This window comes from Bubalus bubalis, chromosome 19, assembly GCF_019923935.1.
Source record: "Bubalus bubalis isolate 160015118507 breed Murrah chromosome 19, NDDB_SH_1, whole genome shotgun sequence".
Lineage (NCBI taxonomy): Eukaryota > Metazoa > Chordata > Mammalia > Artiodactyla > Bovidae > Bubalus > Bubalus bubalis.
The window spans coordinates 14,895,636-14,918,545 of record NC_059175.1 but is presented as its reverse complement, the minus strand read 5'-3'; the positions used below and the strand labels follow the sequence as shown (position 1 = coordinate 14,918,545).

General features: G+C 36.7%; 1 protein-coding gene across 11 annotated transcripts in view; it reads left to right on the top strand.

Annotated features, from left to right (window-relative positions):
* The window catches only part of RNF180 (ring finger protein 180), a 305,707-nt gene that overhangs the window by 239,739 nt on the left and 43,058 nt on the right, over positions 1-22,910 (top strand). For 10 of the 11 annotated variants that reach the window (XM_044932401.2, XM_044932398.2, XM_044932399.2 and 7 more), the window contains one exon: positions 9,479-9,604. In XM_044932401.2, coding sequence (XP_044788336.2) covers positions 9,479-9,604 — 126 coding nt within the window. Of the gene's footprint in view, positions 1-9,478; positions 9,605-11,620; positions 12,689-22,910 lie in introns of those variants that run through there. The other variant, XM_044932397.2, reaches the window with a different exon arrangement.

Genomic DNA, 22,910 nt, shown 5'->3' with positions numbered 1-22,910 from the left:
TCCATCCACAGTTCATCAGGTACTCTGTCTCTCAGATCTAGTCCCTTAAATCTATTTCTCACTTCCACTGTTTAATTGTAAGGGATCTGATTTAGGTCATACCTGAATGGTCTAGTGGTTTTCCCTACTTTCTTCAATTTCAGTCTGAATTTGGCAATAAGGAGTTCATGATCTGAGCCACAGTTACTGGTCTTGTTTTTGCTGACTGTATAGAGCTTCTCCATCTTTGGCTGCAAAGAATATAATCAATCTGATTTCGTTGTTGACCATCTGGTGATGTCCATGTATAGAGTCTTCTCTTGTGTTGTTGGAAGAGGGTGTTTGCTATGACCAGTGCGTTCTCTTGGCAAAACTCTATTAGCCTTTGCCCTGCTTCATTCTGTACTCCAAGGCCAAATTTGCCTGTTACTCTAGGTGTTTCTTGACTTCCTACTTTTGCATTCCAGTCCCCTCTAATTAAAAGGACATCTTTTTGGGGTGTTAGTTCTAAAGGGTCTTGTAGGTCTTCATAGAACAGTTCAACTTCAGCTTCTTCAGCATTACTCGTTGGGGCATAGACTTGGATTACCGTGATATTGAATGGTTTGCCTTGGAAACGAACAGAGATCATTCTGTTTTTTTGAACTTGCATCCAAGTACTGCATTTCGGACTCTTTTGTTGACTATGATGGCTACTCCATTTCTTCTAATGTATTCCTGCCCACAGTAGTAGACAAAATGGTCATCTGAGTTAAATTCACCCATTCCAGTCCATTTTAGTTCACTGATTCCTAAAATGCTGACGTTCACTTTTGCTTCTCCTGTTTGACCACTTCCAATTTGCCTTGATTCATGGACCTAACATTCCAGGTTCCTATGCAATATTGCTCTTTACAGCATCAGACTTTGCTTCCATCACCAGTCACATCCACTTGTGTTGTTTTTGCTTTGGCTCCATCCCTTCATTCTTTCTGGAGTTATTTCTCCACTGATCTCCAGTAGCATATTTGGCACCTGCCGACCTGGGGATTTCATCTTTCAGTGTCCTATCTTTTTACCTTTTCATACTGTCCATGGGGTTCTCAAGGCAAGAATACTGAAGTGGTTTGCCATTCCCTTCTCCAGTGGACCACATTCTGTCAGATCTCTCCACCATGACCCTACATGACATGGCTCATAGTTTCTTTGAGTTAGACAAGGCTGTGGTCCATGTGATTAGATTGGTTAGTTTTCTGTGATTGTGGTTTCAGTCTGTCTGCCCTCTGATGCCCTCTCTCGGCACCCACCGTCTTACTGAGGTTCCTCTGACCTTGGACGTGGGATATCTCCTCTCAGCAGCCCCGGCTCCAGGCAGCCGCCACTCGCCACTGCAGTGCTGCACAGCCACCGCCCACTGCTCCGGAACCTTCCTTCCTTTGTACAAATCCAGCTCTCCATCTCGGATCATTTTCCTTCAGCCTGGAGTAACACTTCTTTTACAGGTTTGGGGAATTCCCTGGCGGTTCAGTGAGTAGGACTCAGTGCTTTCACTGCCGGGCCCCAGGTTTGATCAGCAAGTCGTTTCCAATCACTATAGTGTCTACCACCGATCCTCACACATGTAGAAGCTCAGTGTTGTTAAAACGAAACAGGATGTCTGCCACTAAGTCAGAGGAAGTCCCGCCGCTGCAACGAGGTCTCAGGCGCTCTAGCTCCATCTCTCGAAAATTATAGAGATACCAAGGGAACATTTCATGCAAAGATGGGCTCAATAAAGGACAGAAATGGTATGGACCTAACAGAAGCAGAAGATATTAAGAAGAGGTGTCAAGAATACACAGAAGAACTGTACAAAAAACACCTTCACGACCCACATAATCCTGATGGTGTGATCACTCACCTAGAGCCAGACATCCTGGAATATGAAGTTAAAGTGGGCTTTAGGAAGCATCACTATGAACAAAGCTAGTGGAGGGGATGGGATTCCAGTTGAACTATTTCAAATCCTAAAAGATGATGCTGTGAAAGTGATGTACTCAATATGGCAGCAAATTTGAAAAACTCATCAGTGGCCACAGGACTGGAAAAGGTCAGTTTTCATTCCAATCTCAAAGAAAGGCAATCCCAAAGAATGCTCAAACCTACTGCACAATTGCACTCATCTCACATGTTAGTAATGCCCAAAATTCTCCAAGCCAGGCTTCAGCAATACGCGAACCATGAACTTCCAGACGTTCAAGCTCATTTTAGAAAAGGCTACATATTTCGTTGGCGAATGGGGCTTCTTAAGCTAGATTTTAACTCTAAACAGTTCAATAGGAAAGGGTATTAAATCAGGTTAAATTTTATATTCAGAGGATACATAGATAAGTATTCATCAGTACCGAATGACATATTCCTGGTTGGCTTCTCTTTCCCAACACTCAGAGTTCCTCTGACCGCAAATCACATAGGACATTCAGTTACTAGGAGACCATGCAGCCTCCCTAGGGTGAGAACCTGCCAGGTCTGAAAAGTTGAATCTGAGACTTATTGGTATTTCTTGAGTCCAAGTAGTCAGATTCTGTTAAATGCAAGCTGTAGTAGCAAACTCAAGTTTTCTCTAACTGGCATTGTTCCCCTTATAGACAAACATTTCTGGGCGCTCACATGGGTACAATATGAGTTTCACTAGGAGAGCTAGGGTCCCTTGCAAGTGAGACTTTTTTGCCCCTCTTGCAGAAGTGTAAATCAAGCATTGCCACTGAAACTCTGAAGACAATTTTAAGATAGTTTATATATTTTCACTGATACAGAATAAAGTGAAGTCAAATATCAAGCTTTCATAATAATGAGATGTAATTTTAAGTAGGGAAACAAGGACTTTAGTCATCTAAATGAGATAGCTGGACACATATATCCTATCCTTTTAATACCTATCCTTTTAAAACATAATACCACTGGGTGCCTCTAAATAACTGTGCCCTGTATTTATAATTGGCCATTGTTGTTCAGTCACTAAGTCATGTCTGACTCTTTGCGACCCCATGGAATGCAGCACACCAGGCTTCCCTGTCCTTCACTGTCTCCCTGAGTGTGCTCAAGCTCATGTCCATTGTCAGTGACGCCATCCAACCATCTCATCCTCTGTTGGCCCTTCTCCTCCTGCCCTCAGTCTTTCTCAGCATCAGGGCCTTTTCCAGTGAGCTGGCTCTTCGCATCAGGTGGCCAAAGTTTTGGAGCTTCAGCTTCAGCATCAATCCTTCCAGTGAATATTCAGGATTGATTTCCTTTATGATTCACTGGTTTGATTTCCTTACAGTCCAAGGGACTCTCAAGAGTTTTCTCCAACACCGTAGTTCAAAACTATTAGTACTGCACTCAGCCTTCTTTATGGTCCACCTCTCATATCCGTACTTGACTACTGGAAAACCATAGCTTCAACTATATGGATATTTGTCAGCAAAATGATTTCTTTGCTTTTTAATATGCTACTTAGGTTTGTCATAGCTTTTTTGCATTTATAATAATAATCTTATAGGCCTGAATTAACCTGCCAGACCCCTCAGACCATGGAACTTTCCAAGCAAGAATACTAGAGTGGGTTGCCATTTCCTTCTCCAGGGAATCTTCCAGACCCAGGGATCAAACCTACATCTCCTGCATTGGCAGGCAGACTTTTTTACCACTGAGCCATTACCTCACAACTTAGGGTTACCTACTTACTCAGTTCAGTTCAGTTCAGTCACTCAGTCGTGTCCAACTCTGCTACCCCATGAATTGCAGCACGCCAGGCCTCCCTGTCCATCATCAACTCCCGGAGTTCACTCAGACTCACGTCCGAGTCAGTGATGCCATCCAGCCATCTCATCCTCTGTCGTCCCCTTCTCCTCCTGCCCCCAATCCCTCCCAGCATCAGAGTCTTTTCCAATGAGTCAACTCTTCGCATGAGGTGGCCAAAGTACTGGAGTTTCAGCTTGAGCATCATTCCTTCCAAAGAAATCCCAGGGCTGATCTCCTTCAGAATAGACTGGTTGGATCTCCTTGCAGTCCAAGGGACTCTCAAGAATCTTCTCCAACACCACAGTTCAAAAGCATCAATTCTTCGCCACTCAGCTTTCTTCAAAGACAACTCTCACAACCATGCATGTACTATGTCTATTTCACAATTTGCTTTTGTAAATCGAAAATTTTATTGAAAAATTATTTTAAATTTTTATTTAAAATGAGATTTTCACATTAAAAACTTCTGATATTATGATGCAGCATTGTTCTCAGCACTGTTAGTTTTGTGCACTGTTTGAATAAAATGTTTTCTAAATATTTTTTAATAGACTTTATTTTTTAGAGCAGTTTCATATTCACAGCAAAATTAAGTAGAAGATAGAGGGATTTCTTATACACCTCCTGCCCCCTCACACACATCCCCCATTACCCATACTCTCTACTATAGTGGAATATCTGTTAAATTCTGTCAGCCTGTATTGATACATGATTATCATCTAAAGTCCATAGTTTACATTAGGGTTCACTCTTGATGTTGTACATTCCATGAATTTGGACAAATGTATAGTGACACATATCCATCATTAGAGTATCAAAGAGAGTATTTTCACTGCCCCAAGAATCCTCTGCTCCTCATTCATTCATCCCTATTCAGCCTTCACCCCCAACCCCAGATCTTTTCACTGTCTTCATAGTTTTGCCTTTTCCAGAATGTCATGTAGTTGGAATCATACAGTATGTAGCCTTTTCAGATTGGCTTCTTTAACTTACTAATATACATTTAATATTCCCCCATGTCCTCCTGGGGCTTGATAGCTTATTTCTTTTGGGGGACTTCCCTGGTGGCTCAGATGGTAAAGAACCTGCTTGCAATGCAAGAGACCCAGGTTTGTTCCCTGGGTTGGGAAGATCCCCTGGAGAAGGAAATGACTGCCAACTCCAGTATAGTTACCTAGAAAATTCCACAGATAGAGGAGTCTGGTGGGCTACAGCCCATGGGACCACTTTAGCACTAAATAATATTCCATTGTCTAAAGGTACCAGTTTATCTATTCATCTGCTGAAGGACATGGTTGTTGCTTCCAACTTGGAAATTATGAATAAAGCTGCTAAAAACATCTATTTGCAAGTCTTTATGTGGACCTAAGTTTTCAGCTTCTTTGGCTAAATACCAAGGAGCATGACTGCTAAATTGTATGTAGTATTTTTAGTTTTTTGAGAAGCCACCAAACCATCTTCCAGAGTGGCTGTACCGTTTTGTATACCTGCCAGCAGTGACTGAGAGTGCCTGTTGTCCACATCCTTGCCAGAAATTGTGTTATCTGTGCTCTGGATTTTGGCCATTCTAATAGGTGGGCAGTGGTATCTCATTAATATTTTAATTTGCATTTCCCTGATGACATATGATGTGTAGCATCTTTTCACATGTTTATTTGCTGTCTGCATATCTTCTTTGGTGAGATGACTGTTAAGGTCTTTGGCCCATTTTTTTTAATTGAGTTTTTTGGGTTTTTTGCTATTTAGTTTTAAGACTTTTTTGGGTATTTTTGGATAACAGTCCTTTATCGGATATGCCTTTTGCAAATATTTTCTCCCAGCCTGTGTGAATCAACTATTCATTCACTTGACAGTGTCTTTTGTAGAGCAGAAAAGAATGTTTCACAGTTTTAACTCTTATACTTAGCAGAATGCTTAAAATATTACTAACAAATATTTGCTTAATAATTATAAATTATAATATAACTTAATTATAACTAGCTTTTAAATATAAAATTGCCCATATTTAAGCATAAGTGAAATGAAGTGAAAGTTGTTCAGTCGTGTCCAACTTTTTGTGACCCCATGGGCTGTAGCCCACCAGGTTCCTCTGTCCATGGAATTCTCCAGGCAATAATACTGGAGTGCGTTGCCATTTCCTTCTCCAGTTTGAGCATAAAGCAGACATCAAAGTTATACCACCCTGTTGGTACTGCTTTTAGTTCAAAATTGTGCTTTGTTTGTGGTTGTCCTTATTTTATTATTTATGGTACAATACAGTGAAACTCATGGTAATACACCCTGTAATAAAGTGAATTATGTTTTTATGTATTTGGTAATTGACTCTTGCAACTCAGCCAAGTCAAGAAGACTATAACTTTTAACACTTACTTATTATTTCTATGGTAGTGTCACACAAAGATGCTGCTGTTTTCCACTGGTACTGCCACCACATTTAAATGTACCATCTGAATAGACTTTAGACTCTTCCTAGGATACTCAGGGATTTGTCCTTCTCCATCATATTGAATGATATGAAATATTGATTCATTCAATACATTATAATATATTGTAGTAAGAAGCCTCTGCTCCCTAATAGGTAGAGTTGACAAAGGAGGAGAGAAAGGTAGTTTTTATCACCTTTTACTCTGAGCCCTGCGTCTTGGTCTGCCTTCAGATTTTTCTTAGTGCTTCTTCTAAATAATTCAGAGAAAGTTAGTATTGAATAGTTATCTGTTGCAAAATCCTGCAGTACCAAGTTCAAATACCACTAGAATGAAGCAATGTAGTTCTGTAGAAAGAACAACATCCTTGGGTAAGGTTTGTACAGTTTATAGCAGATAAACTGTAAGAGATAAGGTTTAACTTATTTAAATAAATTCAGGTGCTTTTAGAATAGAAAAGGATTTAAGGTCATTTCATCTAGTGGTTGACTGTGCATTAAAATTATCCAAGGTGCCTATAGAAAGTACAGACTGCTAGGTCACATCCACAGCAATTCTGCTTCAGTAATATCTGGGCAAGGTCCTAGAAATTGTCTTTTTAACAAATCCCCTCAGCAACTCTGATGCATAGCCAGGCTCCAGACGGGTATTTTGGAATCACTGATCTAGTACAGTGCCCAGCAGACAGGAATTAGATTTAATTAATTTCTGTATTTCTAGCTAGACCAGCAAAGTGCCAGGCACATAGCTATTGCAGGATAAGTGTTTGCCAGAGATGAGGCAGAAAGCAAGTACAAAGAGAAGTTCAACAGCTTATGAAAGGTGCCACCGTTAGGAAGCATTAGAACCCAGTTCTTTTTTTTTTTTTTAATTAAATTTTATTTTATTTTTAAACTTTACATAATTGTATTAGTTTTTAGAACCCAGTTCTTATTTGGCCCAGCAGATGGAGGGACAAGGGCTTTTGGATCCACTCTTCTCCAAAGGTCTTTCAGATCAAGTGTAGAATCTTCCAACATTTCATAAGGCTACGTTATGGACACATGTATTTATGTTCAACAGAACATTGTAGGTACATCTCCCATATCATTTTGTACATTTAATAAAGTAATTCCTCTGATCATAATTTTCTTAGGTATTATAAATAATTTTTGAAACTTTTCCTTCTTTGGTTTCCATTTGGGTTTGTTATATAGGTTAAAAGTGCATCATGTATTAAGTTCTTGAAGCTAGAAAAAAAAAATCACAGTTATCATTATTACTTTTATCTCTGTCATCTACCCTCTAAGACAAATCTGATTTGTGACCAGCTCTCAAAACTGCACTTCTGGATGACTCTCACAAGAATGTCTTTTTGATCTGGTTTACTGAATGCAATTACACTTCCAAGTAAGTTTTCATTTTAAGAGAGGCCAGTGCAGTGATATCCTCTGGTTTTTGCATCAGCATTTTAGAGCAAGGGTACAAGCTCTCCAGAGGAGGGAGGAGGTGGAGGGAGAGGAGGAAAAGAAAGGAAAGGAATAAGAATTTGGGGGTTGCAAACTCTTCTCCTTGGTTTATATTATCTCCCACAAGAAATAATTTACCCACCACACTGGTCTTACTTTTAAAGGCATTTAGGAAGTTGTGAGTCCAACAGTTAATTGTTAACACAATCCTGCTTATTTCATAGGATTTTTAATTTCTCAGAAAATACCGTGATTTATAGTTATCACTGCTTAAGGATAAGCCCTACAAGAAGACAATTGTTATGTAAGTAAATGTGTTGTAAGTCATTGGATAACTTCCTCCATTCTCTTCATCACTATGAATGACACTGATGAGTCATTTTAACCAAGTAGTAGTGCCATGACCACCTTTTACTAAGGGGCTGTTCACAGGCAGTGGGCAAAGTGGACTTTGATAAAATACATGTGCACTGCTGCAGAAAACACTGAGAATATCCAATCTGAAATGATTTAACTATTAAACGCGTGAAAGTTAAAACATTCACTGGCCATAACAACCTCCAACATACACAATGAGTACATAGACTATGAAAATACTTTTTCTCTATCTTGTGTGCTTGAATTACTGGCCCTTGGGTGTAGACTGGGGAAGGGAGTTAAAGAGAATTGCAGGTTTATTACTTAACTTTCCTTATTTGGCCTTATTTCTTTTGTTGTTAAATGTAAACTTCCAGAATGTTTTCCCTGTCCATTGCTTGCTGCTGCTGCTAAGTCGCTTCAGTCGTATCCAACTCTGTGTGACCCCATAGACGGCAGCCCACCAGGCTCTCCGTCCCTAGGATTCTCCAGGCAAGAACACTGGAGTGGGTTGCCATTTCCTTCTCCAATGCATGAAAGTGAAAAGTGAAAGTGAAGTCACTCAGTCATGTCTGACTCCTAGCGACCCCATGGACTGTGTCCATTGCTTAGATAAGAATAAATCCAAGAGAGTAGTTAGAAAAAATAGAGAAAATTTGATGTAACTGGTTAGAGAAGAAGCTCAAAGCCTTTGAAAGGACGGAAGCTGAGAAGATAGTACAGGAATAATTGTGGGATGAAAGTAAGAGGGCACCATTGACGGAAAGACTTGTGTACTTCTCAGCTAGTAGTAACTAGCTCTACACTGGCCTCCCTGGGAAGAACTTCTCCATCAAATAGTTCAATTCAGATTATGCCTTGCTTTCCTTGGCTCATGTTCTAGAGACTCTTTTCTAAAGTGAATATCATCATATTTGTTTTTTGATTGGTATTTGTTTACTTCAAATGAATATTTTCCTTTTCTCTTTAACTCATGAACAAGTTTCTGAAGGGTTGAGAATTTATTTGTACATTTTTTTGATTTCTTCATATCAGCAGCATTAGACTCTACACAGTCAGTCCATCACATATGGAAAGAAATAAAACTATAAAGTAAAAGCTTCTAGTGATTTTTCCTTTTCATTATCACTCCTGAGCCATGATTGCACTCTAGTTACTCTGTTGTTGCACCCATAACATATTTTCCCCCTTTTATAGTGTACCTGTTTATTACCATCTTTTAGACTGCAGTCTTCTTGAGGGCAAGGACTATATCTCAGTCATCACTGTTTCTTTCATTTCTGGTGTTTTATCTGACATAGGAGCTGCTCAGTAGGTGTATGTTCTATGTGTAGGCATATCAAAGTTGCATCAAATTCAGAGAAATTTTGTTTGCTTGGGTTAAAAACAAAGTTGACTCCACTTTTGTCTTCACTGTCTTAAAAGAGATCTGAATTTATTATCAGAATACTGCAACAATAATTTTTTGGGTTCTTACCATTTTACTCAAATTAATGTTTTAAAATGCTATTTTCATTTGCTTTTTTCTAGAACTGAACAATGCCACAAAAACATTCTTTACTAAAGAATATTTGAAAAGAAAACAAAGCTTTCAGAAATCCAGCTCTGCAAAGTGGCCCCTACCAAACTGCAGAAAAGCATTCCACCTTTTTGGAGGTAAGGAAACTAATGTAAAAAATGAAAGAGAGAAGGAAAGAAAAAAAGTCTGGTAACATTGTCTAACATTGTTTTTTAAACCCATTTTCTTAGATATGTTAGTAGAAAAATATTTCTGCACTGGTCAATTTTAAGCAAGGATTTGCTAGTGTCTTCTTACTGAAAGCTACAGGTGTATGTATGAAAAAACTTGGAGACTATACCTTAAGAGCAAAATCTGACAGAAACTCATGATCAAATTTGCCTTGCCTTGCCATCAATAATGTTTAATATGTAGATAATGAACTTCATTTCAAAAGTAACAGATTTAACAGAAGCACTAGTATTGTTTATAAGTATTTTTAATAACTCATCACAATTTAAGTTTGTTTCATAGGTTATAATCTCATTTTTATTTTTATTATTTTTTAATTGAAGTATAGCTGATTTAGAACGTCATGTTAGTTTCAGGTGTACAGCAACAGCAATTCAATACACACTCTCACACACACACACACACACATATATATATGTATTATTTTTCAGATTCTTGTCCCTGATAGCTTATTATAAGATATTGAATCTAGTTCCCTGTACTATACAGTAGGTCCTTGTTGGTTATCTATTTTATATGTAGCAGTGTGTATATGTTAATCCCAAACTCTTAATTTATCCCTTCCCCCACCTTTCCCCTTTGGGGAACCATAAGCTTGGTTTCTATATTGTGGGTCTGTTTCTGTTTTATAAATAAGTTCATTTGTTACTTTTTTGAGATTCCACAAATAAGTGGAATATGATATATTTGACATATGATATTTGTCTTTGGCTTCCTTCACTTATTATGATAATCTCTAGGTCCATCCATGTTGCCACAGATGGCATTATGTCATTGTTTTTTATGGTTGAGTAATATTACACACATATACACACACACACATATATATACACACACATGCACATATAATATACATATATGCATACATACATCACATCTTTATTCATTAATCTGTCAATGGACATTAGGTTGTTTCCATGTCTTGGCTATTGTAAATATGCTATGAACATAGGGGTGTGTGTGTATATCTTTTTTAATTAGAATTTGCTCTGGATATATGCCCAAGAATGGGATTACAGGATCATATGGTAACTCTATGTTTACTTTTTTAAGGAACATACATATCGTTCTGTATAGTGGCTATATCAATTTACATTCCCAACAACATTGTAGGAGGGTTCTATTTTTTTCTGCACCCTCTCCTGCATTTATTATTTGTAGACTTTTTGATGTGAGATGATGCTTCACTATAGTTTTGATTGGCATTTCTCTAGCAGTTAGCCATGTTGAACATTTTTTTATGTGCCTATTTGCCATCTTTATGTTTTTTGTAGAAATACCTATTTAGGTCTTCTGCATATTTTGTGATTTTTTTTTTTTCTAATACTGAGCTGTTTGTATATTTTGGAAGTTAATCCCTTGTCAGATTTGTCATTTGTAAATGTTTTCTCCCATTCTGTAGGTTGCCTTTTTGTTTTGTTTACGGTCTTTTTGCTGTGCAAAACTTTTGTGCTTAATTTAGTCCCATTTTTAAATTTTTGCTTTTATTTCCATTGCTCTAGGAGACAGGTCAAAAAAAAAAAAATAACTACTGCTGTGATTTATGTCGAAGAGTGTTCTGCTTATGTTGTCTCTAGGACTTTTATATATTTGTTCTTATGCTTAGGTCTTTAATGCATGTTGAGTTTATTTTTGTATATGATATTAGCAGATGTTCTAATATCATTCTTTACATGTAGCTATCCAGTTTTCCCAGCACCACTTAATCAAGAGAATGTCTTTTCTCCATTGTATATTCTTGCCCTCTTTGTTATAGACTAACTGGCCATAGGTGGATGGGTTTATTTCTGGACTTTCTATGCCCTTTTATTGATCTATATTTCTATTTTTGTGCAAATACCTTACTGTTTTGACTACTGTAGCTTTGTAGTGTATGCTAAATTCAGGGAGTCTGATTCTTTCATTCTATTTTTCTTTCTCAGGATTGCTTTGGATCTTAGTGTATTGTTGGAATCAGTTTGCTGGCATTTTGCTGAGGATTTTTGCATCTATGTTCTTCAGTGATATTGGCCTGTAATTTTCTTTTTTTGTGGTATCTTTGTCTGGTTTTGGTATCAGGGGGATGGTAGCCTCATAGAATGAGTTTGAAAGTGTTTCACTTTCATAATATTTTATTTTAATATTTTACAGCTGTCCTGCAAGTTTAGGACAAGTAGAAAGTGTCAGTACTTTAATGTAGAGTGTCTCATCCATGTATAACGGACAAGGAATATCAGTTTCTGGGTTCACATCTAACTAAATGCATGACCTCAGGGATGTCATAGAAACACCTACTTTTGTTTTTGTTTCTGACCTGTAAGATGGTAATAGTTATATAACCTAATTAATGTAGTTGTAAGGATCAAATGAGCTGATGTGAAAGTGCGTTCTAAATTGTAACTGTACTATAGATAAAAGGAATTATGAAATTAGGGCAAGGCAATCTCTAATACCTTTTTCACCTTTGAGAATTTGTTATGTGTAATGATCATACAATGTAAACATAAAATATAATTTTGTCTTTGATAAAACCATGGTCTATGAGAACATGGACAGCTGTATAGTTTTAGTACAGATGAGGGGTCTTGTTGGAGAAGCTCAGATGTGGGGAGCTCTGATCTTCAGGGAACAAGAGGGCCTTCCATATAAGAAGACTGATAATATCAATATAGCAATGATCAAGCAAAAGGAGGTAAAAACAGAGCCTATATGGTTGAGGCAGAAGATAAATTGAATTACAAAATCCTCATAGTTTGAAGAAAGTAGTTTATGGACAGATATAACTGTATATAGTAGTTTGAATAAAGAAACTTAGTTTAAAGACATTTTATCAGCACTATGAAACATACTATTTACTATAGAATATTATTAATAGTACTCCTATTTATAAGAACTATAAAATAGTACACATTATAACACTATTTTGTAAAGTCATAAACAACTGAAGAAATCCACCATCCATTGTTGTTCAGTCACTAAGTTGTGTCCAACTTTTTGCAACCTCATGGACTGCAGCACAGCAGGCTTCCCTGTTCTTCACTGTCTCCCAGCATTTGCTCAATCTCATGTCCATTGAGTCAGTGATGCCATCCAACCATCTCATCCTGTTTCTCCTTTCTCTTCTTGCCCTCAGTCTTTCCCAACATCAGAGTCTTTTCCATTGAGTTGGCTCTTTGAATCAGGTGGCCGAAGTACTGGAGCTTCAGCATCAATCCTTCCAATGAATATTCAGGGTTGATTTCCTTTAGGATTGACTGGTTTGATCTCCTGGCTGTCCAAGGGACTCTCAAGAGTCTTTTCTAGCACCATAGTTCCAAAGCATCAGTTCTTCAGTGCTCAGCCTTCTTTATGGTCCAACTCTCATATCCGTACATGACTACTGAAAAAAACATAGCTTTGACTGTATGGACCCGTATTGGCAAAGTGATGTCTCTGCTTTTTTAATACACTAGCTCTAGATTTATCAGAGCTTTACTTCCAAGGAGCTAGCAGCTTTTCATTTCATGGCTGCAGTCACTGGCTACAGTGATTTTGGAGCCCAGGAAAATAAAGTCTGTCACTATTTCCATTGTTTTCCCCATCTATTTGCCATGAAGTGATGGGACCAGATGCTATGATCTTCTGTTTTTGAATAATAAGTTTTAAGCCAGCTTTTTCACTCTCCTTTCAACCTCATCAAGAGACTCTTTAGTTACTCTTCACTTTCTGCCATTAAAGTGGTATCATATGCATATGTGAGGCTATTGATACTTCTCCTGGAAGTCTTGATTCCAGCTTATGATTCATCCAGCCTGGTATTTCACATGATGTAGTCTTCATAAAGTTAAATAAGCAGGGTGACAATATACAGCCTTGACATGCTCCTTTCCTAATTTTCCATGTCTGATTCTAACTGTTGCTTCTTGACCTGCATACAGGTTTCTCAGGAGACAGGTGAGGTGGTCTGGTATATCATCTCTTAAAGAATTTGTAATATATAGCTCAGTTGGCAAATAATCTGCCTGCAATGCAGGAGACCCCAGTTCAATTCCTGGGTCAGGAAGATGCCCTGGGGAAGGGACAGGCTACCTACTCCAGTATTCTTGGGCTTCCCTTGTGGCTCAGCTGGTAAAGAATCCACCTGCAATGCAGGAGCCCTGGTTTTGATCCCTGGGTTAGGAAGATCCCCTAGAGAAGGGAAAGCCTACCCACTCCAGTATTCTGACCTGGAGAATTCCATGGACTGTATAGTCCATAAGGTCACAAAAAGACAGATATTACTGAGCAGCTTTCATTCACTAAAATGTATTACATTTAGACCAAAATATGATATAAAATTAAATATAAGAAAGTTAGTGTTATTCACAGGATTTCATGTGGAAGAAGAGGAAATTTAATGTACGGATTATGTGCTTTAAAAGATTCCTTTGAATCCTACCTTCTACCCTATATACAGATTTTTTTAAAAAACATGAATCATCATTCTGATAACCCCTTAATTTCCTTTTGTCTTTTTATATTCTGGGGTGCTAAAGCTATAAATTAAATATTTGTTTCTTTGTGATTTCATGTTATTTCTCCTCATAGAAGTTCCACAGAACTCAAGTTTCTATAATTTTTTATGGAGGAGGTTCAAAGTAACTTTATTACTCAACCTAACTTGGAGAATTTTAAGCATTACTTTACTAGCATGTGAGATGAGTGCAATTGTGCAGTAGTTTGAGCATTCTTTGGCATTGCCTTTCTTTGGGATTGGAATGAAACCTGACCTTTTCCAGTCCTCTGGCCACTGCTGAGTTTTCCAAATTTGCTGGCATATTGAGTGCAGCACGTTCATAGCATCATCTTTCAGGATTTGAAATAGCTCAACTGGTATTCCATCACCTCCACTAGCTTTGTTCATAGTGATGCTTCCTACAGCCCACCTGACTTCACATTCCAGGATGTTTGGCTCTAGGTGAGTGATCACACCATTGTGATTATCTGGGTCATGAAGATCTTTTTTGTACAGTTCTTCTGTGTATTCTTGACACCTCTTCTTAATATCTTCTGCTTCTTTTAGGTCCCTACCATTTCTGTCCTTTATTATGCCCATCTTTGCTCCTCAGACTACCACTTTGTCTTCTTGCATGTCTTTTTCTTTGGGATGGTTGAAGTCACTGTCTGAGGTACAATATTATGAACCTCCATTCATAGGTCTTCAGGCACTCTGTCTACCAGATTTAATCCACTGAATTATTCTTCACTTCCAGTGTATAATCATAAGGGACTTGATTTAGGTCCTACCTGACTGGCCTAGTGGTTTTCCCTACTTTCTTCAATTTAAGTCTGAGTTTGACAGTAAAGATGCTCATGACCTGAGCCACAGTCAGTGCCAGGTCTTGTTTTTGCTGACTTGAGAGTTTCTCCATCTTTGGCTACAAAGAACATAATCAACCTAATTTCGGTGTTGACCATCTGGTGATGGCCATGTGTAGAGTCATCTCTTGTGTTGTTGGAAAAGTGTATTGCTATGACTAGTATATTCTCTTGATAAAACTCTGTTAGCCTTTCCCCTGCTTCATTTCATACTCCAAGGCCAAACTTACCTATTATTCGGTGTATTTCTTGACTTCCTACTTTTGCATTCCAATCCCCTGTGAAGAAAAGGACATCTTTGTGTGTAGTGTGTGTTATTTCTGGAAGATGTAATCTTCATAGAACCAGTCAATTTTGGCTTCTTTGGCATCAGTGATTGAGGCATAGATTTGGACTATGTGAATATGGTACCATTTATTCTCTATTGATGAGCAAATGAGTTATACAGTTTCTGTTGTTATAACAACATTGTTATAAATATTTTCATGTCTCTTGGAGCATGAGAGTTCCTCTAGAATAAGTGCCAGTAAAAAACAGCTGGGTCATAAGAAAAACATATTTTTAATTTGATTGCCTAAACCAAACCATTTTCCTAAATGACTGCTGATGTGTCACCAACTTTGTTTACCACATTTAGTGTTTTCAGTGGGTATAAAATGATATCTCATTGGGGATTTAATTTCAACCTATCTAATTACTAACAGGGATTGAAAATAGCTTTGTATATGTATCAGTTATTGAATTTCTTCATTTGTGAAATTCCTTTTCAGATTTTGTCCATTTTCCTATCAATTGTATTTTTCTTGTTGATTTTTGAGAGTTTTAAAATATTCTGCTGTTTCCTTTTCTTGTTAATTATATGAATGGCAGCTGTCTTCTCTCACTTGTTTTTCTTTTCACTTTATCATGTCTTTAATGAATTGTATTTTTCATTTTTTAGCATCTTTCTGGTATGTATCATCTGATTTGAGAAATTCTCTATCCTCAGTGTCATAAAGATATTTTCCTTTGTATTTTTCAAGTATTTTGAAGGTCTTTGGAAGTAATTTGTGTTGTTGATACTTTCTGGATTTTGTGGTGGTGAGGGGAATGGGTGTTGTGTTATAGGGTAGGGATCCAATTACTTTGGGATTATTTTTCCTCTTTTTTCCAACCACAATTTAATAATTCATTATTTCCCCACTGATCCACAGTGATAATTTGTCATTGTTTAAATTTCCATTTCTGTGAGTCTTTTTCTGAAGTCTTTATTTGGTTCCTTTGGTCTGTATGTCAAGTTCTACTCCAATACTATAGTATCTCAGTTACTGAAGCCTTATAAGAAGTCTTGATATCTTTCTTCAGACTTGTTTTGCTGCATGAGTGTCTTGACCATTTTTTGTTTGTTTATTTGTTTGACTCTTTGAATCTTAGAATCATCTTGTAAAGTTCCACAAAAACTTTACAAAGGTGGGACGAATTTAGAGAGTGCATTTAAATATATATATTACCTTGTGTAAAACAGATAGCTAATGGGAAGTTTCTGTATAGCACAGGGAGCTCAGCCTGGTGCTCTGTGACAACCTAAGAGGGGTGGGATGGAGTGGGAGGTGGGAGGGAGGTTCTAGAGGGAGAGGACATATGTATATATATGGTTGATTCATGCTGATATATGGCAGAAACCAACACAACATTGTAAAGCAGTTATTTTCAATTAAAAAGAAAAAAGAAAACCGTGTTGAATTAAGGGAAGAAGTTCCTATTCAACGCATGAGTCCATGTGGGGAGAATTGACACCTTAATAACTTTCCCTATCCACTAAATGGTTTTTCTTTTATCTAGATCTTCTCTTTCATGTCTTATAAGAAAATTTGATAATTTCCTTCACTGATGTTTTATACACATTTTAGTTAGATTTATGCACATATATTTGCTGTTGTTACCCTCTCTCCTCCTCTGAACCTTGGGTGAGGCTACTCACCAAGCAACTACTCCAGTTCTACTTCTTAATTAACTGCTGCTGTCATCACCAGTCTCCTACTTTCTATTATGTTGAATTTATTTAATCTGTATCTTCCTTTTATTTTTAAATCATATTTATTGTTTTCTCTGCATATATTTTAATTTATGGGAATGGTGTCGTTATATTATTGCACTGTTTCTTATCTTTTTCGTCTAGCACTAGACTTTTAGATGAATCTTGGTGCCTATGTGTACTTCTAAATCCTGTTTTCTGAAGGTATGCATTTACCGCATTTTATCCAGCTGTTCACTGATTGGAGCACAGAATACCTCCAGCTCCCTGCCACTACATGTAATACTAATGACTATCCCAATGTGGGCCTTGTGAGGATTTATTTGGCATATAGACTCAGGAGCAGAATGTCTGGGTCATGTATTTGACTAAATAATGCCAACAGTTCCCCCAAATGCCAGTGTGGATACCTGTAACAGTGCCTAAGGCTTGGGGGAATTGGAACTAAGGAAAATGACAAAGAATGCAAGTTAGGAACTCTCATTATTAATTTAATTTGCTTTTATCTGATCTCTAGTAGTTCAAGATCCTTCAAATACTTATCAGTCTTTCAGATTCCTTTTCAGTAACCGCTCTCCTCATTTTCCTAAGGCGGTTTCTGCCTTTTATCAGTTTTACAGAATTTCTTGTGTATTCAGGATACTAATCCTCTGTCTGCTTTAGACATTAGAAATGTTTTATCCCATTTTATAATCTGTATATTAAGTTTATCCATGATGTCCTTCACTGAAAGAAACTCAACTTTGACATAATTAAATCCACCTTAATTTTGTGTTCTCATTGTATTTTAAAGTTTTATTTAGGAAGTTCTTCCCTATTCCCAGGTTACAAAGGTTTTTGCTTAGGTAAAACTATAAAGTTAATATTAAAAATTACTTCTCACTTAGGTCTTTATCTAGAATCTACCTCTTATTGTGTGTTACAGAGGATTCATGTCTCCCTTCAAACAAAATAGCCTACTTTTCTGAATATTAAATAATGATTCTGGGTTTTTAAAATTATTCCTTAACTGCATTGTATAGAAATGGCCTTGTGGGATTTTGATCCCATATTCAGCAGCCTTACTAAATTACCTTCAGTTTCATTATTTATAGGGTTTGAGGGGCTTTGAATGAAGATAATCATATCTGCCTTACCTGTAAATAAAGACAGTTTTATATGTTTCAAACTAATATTATGCTTTTTCCTTCTCTTTTTTTTCTTGCCATACTTTCTGAACAAGGACTTCTGATTTTGAATAGAAAAGTGATAGCAGCATCTCTGATATTAAAAGAAATATTTTAATATTCCTGATGCTGATATCCATATTATATCATAGTACTCAACATACCATGCCATCTGTGCCATGTTAATTGTTTTCTCAGAACAGTTTCTTTTCAGCTAAATGTTCAGAGGTTGGTAGAAGGAAGTCAGGTGGGAAAAGAGGATATTATGGAAAAGAATAGACATTCATGTTAGACACCTTGGGCTTCATACAATTACTATTCTTTCCAGAAAAAAAAAACAGAAGTTGCTTGGTGGTGCCCCTCTGCCTGCTGGGGGTACACTCAGCTTTGGGATGGCTCCATGCAAAACAAACATTGAAGCCAAAATCCAGTTCAGATTTATTTCAGTTAGTACAAGAGGGGCTAGTTCATACCTTTCATACAAACAAAGTGGCATAAAGCGGGAAATTCTGCTTTTGTCTGAAGTTCTTTTATTTAACATCTATATTTATGAGCAAGATTGCCCCATGTTTCCGTTTTCAAAATATCTTTGTTCTCAATTTATTTTTAAGTCGGTTTATATGATATACCTCTTCCAGGAATTAATTTTTTCTTTTAATATTTGTTGACAGAAAGCTGTTTATATTGTTTAATCTCTCCTGTGTCTATAGCTCTCTTCTCTGTATATTATCAATATTGTTTACTTTATGCCCTGCTTTTTTCCTGATCTTGCCAGATATTTGTAAATTTTATTATTCTTTTTAAATAATGAATTTTTGAAATTGACTCTATTGTATCTTTTAGTTTCATTAATTTCTGCTTTGTTAAATCCTTACTGCTATTCTTTTTTATTTATTCTGTCCTTTTTATACCATAGTAAGGTGCCTTTCTAGTACCTTAATTTTTATCCTTTTAATTTTTAAAAAATTATTATTTAAGGTCATCAATTTCCCTCTCAGTAATCTCAGTAATACATTACTTGCAGTATTTTTATTAGTCTTCATTTCTGATTATTTTTCATAAGAATAAAGCACACTTAATTTGATACTGATTGAATCATCTTGATTTAAAGTAATAAAATTGTACAAAAATTAGGATAGTTGAAAATTGAATATGGATATAATATCCATATTGTATACAGATACATAATAATATCCATATTATACCACAGTATTCAACATCATGCCATCTGTGCCACGTTAATTGTTTTCTCAAAACAGTTTCTTTTCAGCTTAATTTTCAGAGGTTGGTGGAAGGAAGTAAGGTGGGAAAAGAAGATATTATGGAAAAGAATAGACATTCATGTAGACTCCTTTGGCTCCATACAATTAGTATTCTCTCCACAAAACCAGAGCAAAAACATTTTAACATAGTTTTAGATTTCCTAATCAATGAAGTTCATGTAAACTTTTAAAAATTCGTTCATCCATAAAGCTCACTCACACTTACTTATCCCTTTCTCCTTGTCAAGTAGTGTCTTAAAAGATATTGATGAATAAGCAGACATGTTTTAAATTTATTTCTTACAAATACATGTTATATGCTTATACGTAAAATGAGTTATGTGAAAAGAAATGGAAATATTCTAGATATATGAGAGCTAGCACTTTACATCTTTTATCAGGTGCCAAAACATGTTAACCCTCGCCCTTAGTTTTTTCCTCTGAAGTATCTGTTGTTTCCAAGCATGGCATCCTCAGTTTAACAGTATCTAATTGACTTGATTTTCAGGCTTGCCATGTTTTCGTTGGTTTCCTAAGAAACCAATTTTGTATATATTAACAAGCTAAGAGGTTTTACTAACATGTTTTGCCAAAATAAAGTTCCATGTTATTGAATTTTTTTCTAAATATACTCAAATCAAAGATAAAAAAAAAAAAAGCCATGATTTAAATCTGATGTCCTAATTTTTTCTGGTAATAACAAGAACATGCAGCTAAAATGAAGGTATCTGAGACATATTTATGACCAATCCATTTGTTTTATTGTAAAGCCTAGGGAATTGTTTTATTTGGTCATTAGCTCATCTGAAGGTGTTAGATTGATTCTGCAAGTTTAAACATGCTCAATATAAATGAAGGAATATCCACATGTAAATGAATGCTTGTCTCTAATAGAGAACAAAACAATATATGATCAAATAGCAGGAGTTTGAATATCACCCAGAAATCTGCTTTCTCAGAAAGTTGGAGGTAAAATCAGAGAGATTTTACAATGTGCTGTAGCCTTGGTGCTGTCTTACTAGAAAGTTCATTAACCTTTTCGCAACATAATTTTCCAAAAGGGCCTAAGAATTTTAGTTTCTTTTTCTATTTTTTTTCTAATGGCAGAATCAGGCCCTGTTTTTGCTGTACAGTTTAATAATAAGTTTAAATTTTATTTTGGAAGTCAAATCAGCCCTACAGTATAAGAAATTGCTTTAGAAATACGTAGTTACATGCAATCACACTAAAATGTAAAATCATAGATTCTGAAGAGTTAGAAAATATACATAATGTAACTTCTCCGACCAATACAAGAACAGCCTCAACAATCATGCTCAGAGATAGACATCTAGATTCTGCGTATCACATGCTTATCACTTACTACCTGAATAAGTACATTTGTTCATTTTAACAACTCATTCACATAAATTTCTGTGTAAATGAAATCTGGCTTCTCATAATTTCCTTTTATTGGTTCAAGTCTTCCTCCATGTGACTGTTCTTCAAACATGCAAAGACACATTTGATGTTCTAGACAGGTCTTTATTCCACACAGACACTATATACATTCCTTCAGCTGTTCCTCATAGATCCTGGTTTCTAGTTCCTGGTTGCCTGTTTCAGATATACTAGTGGGACTAGAAACCACATCAGCTGGATACTGATACACTAAGATGCAATGCCTGGAAATGGTAGATACTTCAGAGGAAGAAACTAAGATTGACAGAATCATCAATGCAACTAACACTTGATAGGAGGTCTAAGAGCTAGCTCACTTTGACATAAAATATTTCCTTTCCTCTTCACATGACCTAGTGTTATTCTGGTGTTGGGTCATGAATCCATGGTCTCTGTTGAAGGCTAAATAGCTCAGTTGGGCAGTGGAATAAAAACTAAAACACTGTTTTCTTCTGGAAAAACCACAGCTTTAACTATATGCATTTTTGTTTGCAAAGTAATGTCTCTGTGTCTAGGTTTGTCATAACTTTTCTTCCAAGGAGCAAGCGTCTTTTAATTTCATGGCTGCAGTCACTGTCCACAGTGATTTTGGAGCCCAAGAAAATAAAATCTGTCACTGTTTCCATAGTTTCCCCATCTATTTGCCATGAAGTAATGGGACTGGATGCCATGATCTTAGTTTTTTGAATGTTGAGCTTTAAGCCCGCTTTTTCACTCTCCTCTTTCACCTTCATCAAGAAGCTCTTTAGTTTCTCTTCACTTTCTGCCATGAAAGTAATATCATCTGCATATCTGAGGTTGTTGATATTTCTCCCAGCAGTCTTGATTCCAGCGTGTGATACATCCAGCACAGCATATAACACGATGTACTCTGCATATAAGTTAAATAAGCAGGGTGACAATATACAGCCTTGACGTACTCCTTTCCCAATTTTGAACCCTTCCCTTGCTTCACGTCCGGTTCTAACTGTGGCTTGTTGACCTGCATACAGGTTTCTCAGAAGGAAGGTAAGGTGGTCTGGTGTTCCCATCTCTTTAAGAATTTTCCATAGTTTGTTGTGATCCACACACTCAAAGGCTTTTGATAGTCAATGAAGCAGAAATAAATGTTTTTCTGGAATTCCCTTTGTTTTCCTGTGATCAAATGGGTATTGGCAATTTGATCTCTGGTTCCTCTGCCTTTTCTAAATCCAGCTTGTACTTCTGGAAGTTCTCAGTTCACGTACTGTGGAAGCCTAGCTTGACGGATTTTGAGCTTTACCTTGCTAGCATGTGAAATAAGTGCAATTGTATGGTAGCTTGAACATTCTTTGGCATGCCTTTCTTGGGATTGGAATGAAAACTGACCTTTTCCAGTCCTGTGGCCATTGTTGAATTTTCTAAATTTGCTGACATATTGAGTGCAGCACTTTAACAGCATCATCTTTTAGGATTTGAAATAGCACAGCTAGAATTCCATCACCTCCACTAGCTTTGTTCGTAGTAATGCTTCCTAAGCGCCACTTGACTTCACACTCCATGATGTCTGGTTTTAGGTGAGTAACCATACCATCGTAGTTATCTGGGTTATTAACAGTTATTAGCTGTTATAAAGTACAGTTATTCTGTGTATTCTTGCCACCTCTTCTTAATCTCTTCTTCTGTTAGGTCCTTACTGTTTCTGTTCTTTATTGTGCCCATCTTTGCATGAAATATTCCCTTGTTATCCCAGAATTGATTGCACAGACTTAAAATGTTGAAACAGGTAATAAGATGACTTTGGTACTTGACACTGAAATTTTTCAGCCTTTGATCAAGAGAAACCAAGAAGGAAGTTAAGGAATTCAGCACAGCCAAATTCAAATTTGACTGTAACTGTCTAATAAATGGTGCTATTTAATTTCTTTTTTTTTATTTTTTAATATAAATTTATTTAAATTGGAGGCTAATTACTTTACAATATTGTATTGGTTTTGCCATCCATCAACATGAATCTGCCACGGGTGTACACATGTTCCCCATCCTGAACCCCCTT